General features: G+C 49.7%; 1 protein-coding gene across 1 annotated transcript in view; it reads right to left on the bottom strand.

The window, feature by feature from the left end:
* Window positions 1–24: 24 nt before the first annotated feature.
* Window positions 25–9844, bottom strand: part of CSUI_006436 (ankyrin repeat-containing protein) — a 10705-nt gene continuing 885 nt past the window's right edge. Inside the window, exons 1-8 of the mRNA XM_068066596.1 lie at window positions 9786–9844; window positions 8080–8745; window positions 6100–6793; window positions 4766–4854; window positions 3605–3847; window positions 2924–3076; window positions 2214–2346; window positions 25–1481 (exon numbers count right to left, since the gene is read on the bottom strand). The exon at window positions 9786–9844 is cut by the window's right edge and continues 885 nt beyond it. Of these exons, the coding sequence (XP_067921429.1) occupies window positions 229–1481; window positions 2214–2346; window positions 2924–3076; window positions 3605–3847; window positions 4766–4854; window positions 6100–6793; window positions 8080–8649 (3135 nt within the window). The 5' untranslated portion in view covers window positions 8650–8745; window positions 9786–9844 and the 3' untranslated portion in view covers window positions 25–228. The remainder of the gene's footprint in view (window positions 1482–2213; window positions 2347–2923; window positions 3077–3604; window positions 3848–4765; window positions 4855–6099; window positions 6794–8079; window positions 8746–9785) is intronic.

Below are 9844 nucleotides of genomic sequence, written 5' to 3'. Positions count from 1 at the left end.
CCCCCCCCCCCCCCCCCCCGAGCTTCTCAGGGAATTTGCGGTAGTCTTAAGCTCCGTTATGAATGCTGATTCAGCACCCGAATGTTTCTGCCATTCACTGAGAACCCAACCCCGCCTCGTCCATGTGCCGTTAGATGGCCTTCTGTCTAAGCCCAAAGGCCCCCCACAGGAGGCAAAAGCACGGATCAAGTGCTTTGATCTCAGGCCACTGCGGGAGAGACGGTAACTTCAGGAATCAGAGGAGCACTCAGTGCTAGCGCATGCGCCTGACGACGACGAGAAAGGGGAGGACGACCGACCAACATACCCTGCACCGTACTTCTCCGATGAAACAATCAGAGTAGCAGAGACTGAAGGAGATTCACTCTTGCTTATAGGCTCAGTATACAAGATTGTTGTCGGTCCTCTGACATCAGAAGTGGAGCCAGATGAAAACGAGGAGGAACAAGTACCTGAGACTTTACTTCGGACAGGAGGGAGTGAGGAGTTCCTATCCGACCGTCCAGCTGAGGTCTGAGAGGAATGCTTCCGAATGACCGATGAAGCTACGGGAGCCTTAGCAAACGCTGACGTCAGTACCGCCCCTCCGAATGTCTCCGAAGCTTGAACTGGTGCAGATAGTGAACTCATACGATCAATGTGAGGAGTACGTGAGGCGGTCGTGCACCTGTCCACTTCCTCTTGTCTCGTACATGGGCGCATAAAACTATCCTCCCTTTTATCCGCTGTGCAAGGTGATGAGGAGACGACTCTCCGCGGTAACGGACTAGACGATGAATGGGTACCTGACGAATTCCGACATGCACTGCGCTTTTCGACTTCTCTCCTCCGGTCCCCTCGTGGTGTTCTTAACGTGACCTCAAAACTGAGGCTCAGCCCGCTTCCTACAGGAGGCTCGATCCCCGAGTCAGGACAAAGTGGTTCCCTTCTTGATTTTTCGCGTTTCTTTGTTCGTGTCTCATGAACAACACTTTTCTCGGTATCGACTCTACTCCCACTCTGCTGACATCCCTGCCGGCATCCATTATAGAGTCCCGTCACAGCTTTTCCAGACGCCGGTGGTTGCTTCCTCCCTTCCTCGTCTCCCGAGATCTCTCGTCCGATTGTTGTTTCCAACTGTTCTTTCCCCCCTGACATCCTTGTCCTCCCCACGGTGAATGAAGCAGTGGTAGCGCGTCCAGTCATGCCTCGTGTCGACGAGTTACTACTACGGCTCTTACTGACCCCCATGTCTATATGACTTTGAAGTCCCGTCGACTCGCCGTGATAATCACGATCAGAATCATCATCCACGACTCGGCTCTCCCAGGCAGCTCGGAATCCTAAGCGCGCCCGGGACGGCGGGCCAGCAGCGAGGGCCACGGCAGTGGCTTCTGCAGCTGCGAAAGCAGCCGCATGCGGCTCGGCGTCTTCAGGAACACGTGCCACTGCAGCCGCTGCAGCTTCTCGAGCTGCCGATGCCCGTTCCGAGCAACAATCGTCTGAAATGGAGATGGGAACCGAAGAGCAGCAGCAGATTCTTTTGTCTCGACTGTGAAACAACACAGTCCCCTCTGCCGTAAAATGCCCGTAAACCACACGTACAAGAATGAAGTTCGAAGCCGAAATCCAAGTATGTGAGTGAGTATACACACGGAATATCTGCGACTGGCAAACGGATATCCGTAAACCTACAGCCGCCGTATTGTAGAGCAGGGGCGCCGACAAGTATCTGACGTTAGAGTAACAGCGAGACACCAAGAGTTGTGGGAACACAGATGCACACGGGCTACCCAGCACATCTGTTAATGATTCGATGGCATGCCGGTCGACCTCTACTGCCTCCGACAAGGACACCCGGTATAGATATTGAAACCAGTGAACACAGATCAGACTGCATGCCAAGTACCTGATATCCTAGACCACGTGAAAGAACTCGACTGTTTATTCGCAATACCTCACTCCACTCACTCGCTCCTGACTCACTTCGCTCTACAGAGACAGAACACCTCGTGAAACAGATACCCTGAGGGAGATGCATCCTGTATCTTTTCCTATCCTTTCGATCTTCACTACTCTGCCTTTCCCTTCTTTCCAGAACCATGCGATCGTTTCCTCTCAGCGAGTCTTACACAGAAGAAGACACAAGCATACCTAAAATAAAAGAACAACTGACTTTCCTGCTTTCGTCTCCTCTAGCTTAGACCTCACATTGTGATACACAGTCGTCTTACCCAGTATTCTACGTATCTGACGACATGTCGCTGGTGTTGTCCTAGGTAAAGGCAGTCTCGAGATGTGCTTTGGCTTTCGCATTAGTGCAAATTTCAAGGCTCTGTTGGCTGTCTCAAACAACGTCTCCCCGCTCTGCAGAAACTCAGAGACATACATACAACAAATGAATCCGTACTATGTTATTCTTCACAAACATAGACCGCTGTAGACATCTACGTATACATACATACCTACACACATATGTCTGCGCCTGCACGTAAATCAGAATAGAAATATGTATACATGGGCGTACGCGGTCCTCCTTCAGCGCGTGACGAACACCAGCATTAATGTGACTCCACGTACTATACGTACGTGTGAGTGATTAGTAGATCAATGTCTCCACATATACGTACAGATACCGGAATATGAACCGTTTTGCTGTGAGACGTACGTCATTCAGTCATCCCACACACTCCACATGGAAGTGTGAATACGTCGCGACACAATGAGGTGGTCTGCTGCATATACCTCCACGATCTATCAACGTTATCATAAACAAGGCCAGAGCGCTCTGAGATAGAGTGACTAGAATGAACCCTCCGTAGGGTCAATACAAAACAAGTGAATGAAGTGACACAGATAATAGACGAGAAGACGCTAACATAGGGAGCATTTGACAGTTTGCAAGCCAGACCCACGAACGATACCATCCTCCATTCAAGAGTACCTGTTTGACCATATACGGATCCGCACCATGAGAACACAGAAGCTTCACCATCTTCAAATCACCCCAGAAAACTGCCTGAAACAATGGTGTAGGCAGCCCCATGTATTCCACGAAGATATTCGGATCCGCTCCCTGCTGGAGAAGCAACTCGGCCTGTGAATAAGAAAGGCAATCAACAACAACGCGCGGGTATCCTATGCATTATCTCACTCAGACAAGCAAGCAGCTCTCAGGTCTTTTTCACCCTCGTCAAAATCGTAGACATCTTGTATGTAAGCTCTTCTCATCACGCGTAAAGTAAGTTTCTGTCGTAGACGAATGCCTCAGGGAGACAGGCGCGAGCCCTAAGACGTATCGAATTGATCTGTTCTCTAAAAACACATACACTGGGAGAACCTGTCAGTGACTGGCAATGCTCGGCACTACTTCTTGTAACAGTAGGCTTCTCGCTGCATCTCCGATCGTATCCAGGCCTTGTTGAAGTTAACCTGGTAAGGCACATCATGACAGGAGCCCGTCTCCCCTTAGCCTCCCTTCCCCTCCAAACTCAGTCTACACTGTTCCCGCACGCAGGCCTGGACCTCTTCTGTCTAGACTGCACACACACGTTCACCAACATCCATATAGACGTATACAGATAGAGATAAAGAGAGACAGTGAATACACCCGGGCCCCTCGCACCATTACAAGGTCTCCTGTCATCACCGCATGCATGAGAGCTGGCAAATCCTCGACACCCGAGACAGTCGGGACCCCTCGGGGAGGCACAGCAGCCGCTGAGACTATAGGAGCTGCAGCAGCTGAATGTGGAGCTGATGGAAGGAGGGGGGCATCGGGGGCGGCACCATGCCTCAAGAGAAGTTCGACTTTCTCTGTCGCATCCACCGGGGAGGATGCCGCGACATTGATGGGAGTCAAACCATGCTGAAAAGGAAAAGCCAGAAGGAGCGAGCAATACTTTTTTCAGTGGTCACTTCCGAGAAGAGAACATAAAACAGAAGAACACAGAACAGACACATCCATACGAATACCCTCAGTCTACAGTAGCATGACAATACAACAGAGAGAGTCGGTGAGCGAGCCTGCTCTCCAGGTCCCTTTCCTCAACCAACAAGAGATAGATCGGTAGCACGACCCGAGGAAAGCCAACATGATAGGATGTATTTGAAAACAGCGTTTTGAATAAAAGGTCCCCTCCCCTTCATTCACTCCTGCCTCAATGACTACTAATTCTTCCACGCGAAACACGGACAGGATCAAAACCCATTCCTATTATGAGGACAGTGGCTAGCTATATGAAATTATAATTATAATGGATCCATAAATTCCAGTGAATGACGGTGTGTCTCTCATGAGGCGAGTAAAGTTCTCTTAGAAGGTGTCTCGTTCCCCACTCAGTTCAACAGCCTAGAGGGTGTTGTTCTATCTTTAACTGACACCGCCTCTCAAAACGCTTGTACGAGAACAGATGCGGCACAACAGACCGCCTACATAAGAAACAGTCCTACACCAATGCTTACTTTGTTTTTGCCTAGTCAACATATCCATTATCTGCTGCCCGCTCTTCTCTTGAAGAGTCCTTAGTTAGCTTACTCGGTGGCCACCAGTATGCGTTGAGTGGCTTCAGGTGACTAGTCGTACGCATGCTCATGTCTGTGTTCCTCCCGCCCTCCGTTTCTACCCTCCTTCGCGTTGTACGTACACCCGAGTTTCTTTTTTATATGTATACCTTGTTCGTAGAAATACATACAAAGGAAGATTACGTACATTGTTTCTGACGTACCCCGAAGACGTGTAGTCGAACGTGTATCCTGACCAAACAACAAACCCCCCGAAACGTACCACATTTGTGTTGGGGTTTGCTCCCTTCCGCAAAAGAGCTTCGACAACTTCTTTCGTTCCTCGGGCAGCTGCCGCGACTAGGAAGAGGCCTGTAAAATGAGCAACCATCACAGACGTCCGGTACCTACGACGAAGGAGCGTAAGAAAGCAGGAACTTCCACTTCCTTTCTGAAAGGCGAGTTACGACTTCAATAGAATACTACTAATGATCAGCATCAAACGGTCAATCGACAAAACCAAGTAGCGCAAGAAGAGAAAAGAGAGAGATCCCGAGACGATGATTACGGATCAGCCGATACTACAGTCCGTTTTGAGAAACAGGCAGCAGCCCTCATCCCATAGGGGGATAACACTGAGAGGCGCTCGGGGTGCGATGCTCCGGTCAGCGTAGTTTTGGTTTCTTAACCAGTTCTGCTCCTCCTCCTCGTATTGTCACACATACGTGGAAAGGTAATTTCGTAAAGGGGAGTCACCCCGTATGTGCTTCATTTCCCGCCATCCACACATAGTAGCGAGGTCAACATGGCTACGAAGAGGATCTGCTTGTTTCACATTCTAAATGAACACACACGTATGCAGTGTTTTTTGTCATACGCGACTTCCTACAGATGCATAGACACAACAGAAGACCTCCCCCACCTCTCGATTACAACCGAGATGCGTATACAACACGCTCCGGCAAATGCCAAACAAAACTAGTGGTAGGCCTAGGTTGCTCTAAACAAGAACACGTGTGAAAGAGAAGTACAGAAAGTTGAGACCTCTTCACGTATGGACGGGAAATACGAAACAGGTCGGAAGGATCGTAACCACAGAAAAACTAGCTGACAACTTCAGCCAAACTTAAAGCCAACTTCAAAGAATGAACTGAGGTTATAGTTCGAGTCGCTGATCACCAAGAGTCCTGCGACTTAACATGCCAAACATACCGCGGGGGCATCCGTATTCTAGACAAGCCTCCTGAGATAGATAGATCATACGAAGTGACTACGGAGAACCATCAAACACGCATTTTGTTTTTTTGCTACCTGACCCAATAGAGAAAATTGTAAGCCACCTGTCGTCACCCGATTCCCTTCGAGTGATATTGCCCTCACGGAAAGAATGCCTCCACCACACCCCGGCTGCTTCGTGATGGTTCTGCTCTCACGCAGTCAAAACGGCGTGGGACGTCCCGCCCCACAAATGCAACTGGTTCTGCCCGGTACAGAGAGTTAAAGCAGCTTGTATAGACGAGGTGCACGGATCGCTGAACGTGTGAGGAGAAAGTATCCCACAGAGCTGCCTCTTTACTTGCTTTGCTAGAGTAAAAAGAAAATAGAAAAACAACATACTTGGTCTGGATATATGAGGTAGCAAGACCTCAACGCAAGCGTCGTCCGCGTCAAGAAGAATGATATCACCTAGACGTAATGCGCGCTGTCTTTGAAGAATTTGCGCCACACGCCTTGCCTCTTCACTGCTTCTTACAGGGTGAACCTTCCGACGTCCATATCCAGCCGTAAAAGATCCCAGCCACGAACCTGAACCTCCTGCCGTGCGTGTTCTGTCTTGACATGTCTTCCCTGAATGTTGCGAGTGTGGTAAACTCTTCTGAAGACGATAAGGGGAGGGGGCACCACCCCGCGACCGGTCCTCTGAAGAATCTCCCTTTGGTAACCTGGGGAGATATAAGTATGTGTAGCGACTGGGTTCGTAGATCATCGACGAGCTATGGCGAAGAGAAGGGGAAGAAGCTTGTCGTCCTTCAAGAGAAAAGTCCATGCTCGGACTTGAATGGAAGCATTGTGATAGATGCTTGTCCAGCTCTCTTGAGAGACCCTTGGTTCTGTCCTTTGAAAACAGTGGAGAAAAAAGCAGAGATAGTGCGGGCCCCTGCCCGCCGGCTGCGCTGGACGGCCATATCTGTTCTGGTGTACACGCACCTCTCTTCAAACACGCAGCAAGGAGATTAGCGTCGCGTCTTAGGACAATGTCATTCATCGCAGCCAGACATTCACAATCCCCGTGAAACAACAGGCCACTGCGCTGAGAAAGAGCAGACAAAACAAAGAACAACGACAACTAGCAGTTACTGAAAGACACACGAAGACCGACTGTAGAACGGAGCCGAACAGTAACGAGAACGAGGTCCATGAAAAGCGGCGAGTTCACCGCCGTCGCCAAAACGAGACACCTGAGGGTAGTACATAGCTAGCTAGCTACCTAACCAGCTAGCAACAATGGTGCGGGGGCACCGATGAATTTACTGAGAAGCTACAGCACCACTGGGGAAATGCCGGGAAAGGAACGAGGGGTCTTGTGAGGGGAAAGAAGAAAAGAGCTGTTCCGGAGCATATGCATGACGAAAGAAGACATCCTGAGACGGCGGCAGCACGAGTAAGGTAATTCACCACCCGGATGGTACACTTGATAACTCTACATGCAGTACATTCTGAGTTAGGTAACAGAAGAAAGCTAACAGCGACGCCCATGCCATATCTCTCAACGCACTTGACACAGAGACGAGACAGCAACTTGACACAACCCCGTCAGTGTAGATCACTAGGATGATTGTGCCCAGAAGACATGATTGGGGTCCGGACTTAGGCAAGAATATTAACTCGTTTATTTTCAAATCCTTTTCTCCATTTTGTTCTTCTGTTTTACTGTAGTTGCATATCCAACTTCTAGCCACACTTTCGACAAGAGATCAAAACGCGACAAAGACCCCTTGTCCTTTCAAGAGAGAAAAACAGAGAGACAGACAGAGTCACAGAGAGGCATCTGGCGATGAAAAGAGCGACTCCACTCTGATGCCCCTGCATATACGCAGTCCAAAGGACGACCATGCGTCTTTTCTATCTCAGTTGGTCTTAAAAGAAGGTATCTGCAACATGGACAGGGAAAAGTGAGCACTGGAAAATAGGTAGACCCTCCACCCGTCTCCCCTCTCGAGGAAGTGTATACTAGAAGGAGCCTTAGAGAGTTGAGGATGCTCTCTGAGTAGAAGGAAGTACCTCCTTCCACTGTGTGTTCGCAGAGAAGGCTGGAGCCTCTCCTAACGTATGAAGGGCAGCTACGGGGAACACGGCGGAAACGCCGGTGAACTGCTTAGACCCGTGCTTCTGTTGAGTATGAGACATCGGAATACAAAGAACGCATATTCAAGAGGCTGTAGGGGACAACACGGAAAGGAGTGAATTTTACAATACACAAGAGGGGAAGTGCTTGAAAGAGAAAGCCCACAGCTTCGAAAGCAAAATACTGCTCGAGTCTCGCATACCGCATCTTTGAGAAAGCATCACTCCGCTCAAGACGGTATGACGGCTTACCGTGGCATCCGGAAAATTTCTCAAGAGGACAGCAATTTTGCTCGGTTTCTTTTCCTTTACTGCTCTTCTGAGAGCAGAAGAAAAAGAATCGGGAATACAATCGCTCTTCCTGTCGCTGTTCCTGAAACCAGCCTCTCCTTGTGATCGCGATGTCCCCTGGAGTTTGAGCCTTCGATCCTTCTGTGTAATCGCTTCAAGAGACAGAGCCCGAAGTCCAGGCAGCGAAGGCCGGCGGGCAGGCATACACTTGGACATCCTGGGAGAATCGGACCTTTTCTCATGTTCCCGCAAACATGTAAGAGAAGGGCTTTTCACGCATTTCTCACATCTGTCCCGTCCCCAATGGCGCATACTTGTGGAAGGACGAGCTAAAGACTTTGTATGGCTGCATGAATCGCGAAAATGGGTTTCGTTGTTGCCAACAGAATGCACGCGAGACTTCAAATTCCTCTGTCGGCTCTGTTTGGGAATTGATTGCGGAGACGAAACGGTCGAAACCTCCACTTCTTCGGTGTTCATAGCCGCGGGGCGAGGAGCAGGAGAACGAGTGTGACTGTGATCGGAACCCATTGCGTCTTGAACCGAAAAATGACGGAGAGCAATGCGAGCAACGCTGATGACGCGGAAAAATAGGAGAGAGGCGGGTTCTTGGAAAGAAAAGACATTCTGAAGAGAGACGTAAAACAAAAAGAAGCGATTATGTTAACGGAGGTAGAAAGCCGGAGGTCTATGTGGATAAAGACAGAGCAAAGGCCAGAATCCACCTATCACGCACCAACACAACGCCTCTACGTAGGACTAAGCGACACCGAGGCGCATGCAAAAAGCAGTTTCACTGGCTTCCAGAGTAAGGGAAGAACAGGAAGACGCACTGGGAGGAAAGACAAAAACATCGGATGAGGAGAACCCTGAATTCGACTGCACAGAAAACTGCCTTAAACAAAACCCCCACTCACAGTATAGGAGCATACCACAGAGGGGCCCGTGCTAGCCCCATTCGCCGTCCACAAACTATAAGAAACAGAATAAGAAAGATTCGGGGTAGTAGCAAGGTCGAGTAAAAGACAGACGTGCACAACAACACAGCAGAGTTCAGAGTGAAGGATCGATGACCCCGCTGAAGGACTGATAAGAGGGGCAAACCTGTACTTTCGGGCCGTCCAAGTAGAAGGCGGTCACTGTTTACGGTTACCATTCGTCCTTTCACGGAAAAAAAGAGCCACGTATTCTGAGACTAAACGGATCTGGGGCTCTGGGGTACCCCTATACGGACTCGCCAAAGCTACCGTCAACACACTCCACCGCTCATGCAGACTTCGTAAGGGACAGAGCATGGGTTACCAAATCGCTCAATCTTTATGCTACCCAGCAAGGCAGACGTTCAAAGAAGATGACTCTGTCCCACAAACATTCACCACCACAAGCTGCTAGCTGAAGGTTGGAGAAACCACGAGGCACACTGGTTATAGAGAAGGAACAGGAAGTGCAATCTCGCGACTGAAAAAAAAACCGAAAGGACCGCAGCACCTTGAAAGAGGGAAAGACACCGATACCACCAACGAAAATGAACCTAGGAGCATACTGTTCACCTCTCGTCCCCTAGCAAGTCCAAAGGACTGTCTTGTAATGATTCCTTCTACGCTGCCACTTACAGCAAGACTGTAGGTGCACTGCAGGCAGGAGATCGGACAAGCAAGCCTTCGTACCTTTCTGTCGTGCTTTTACTAGTCGCTCGTCGGGCGCAACGGCAGGCTAACTTGACTTG

The sequence above is a fragment of the Cystoisospora suis genome, assembly GCF_002600585.1.
Source record: "Cystoisospora suis strain Wien I chromosome Unknown contig_3260, whole genome shotgun sequence".
NCBI lineage: Eukaryota > Apicomplexa > Conoidasida > Eucoccidiorida > Sarcocystidae > Cystoisospora > Cystoisospora suis.
The sequence above is the reverse complement of the archived record's forward strand: the minus strand, read 5'-3'. Positions and strand labels throughout refer to the sequence as shown.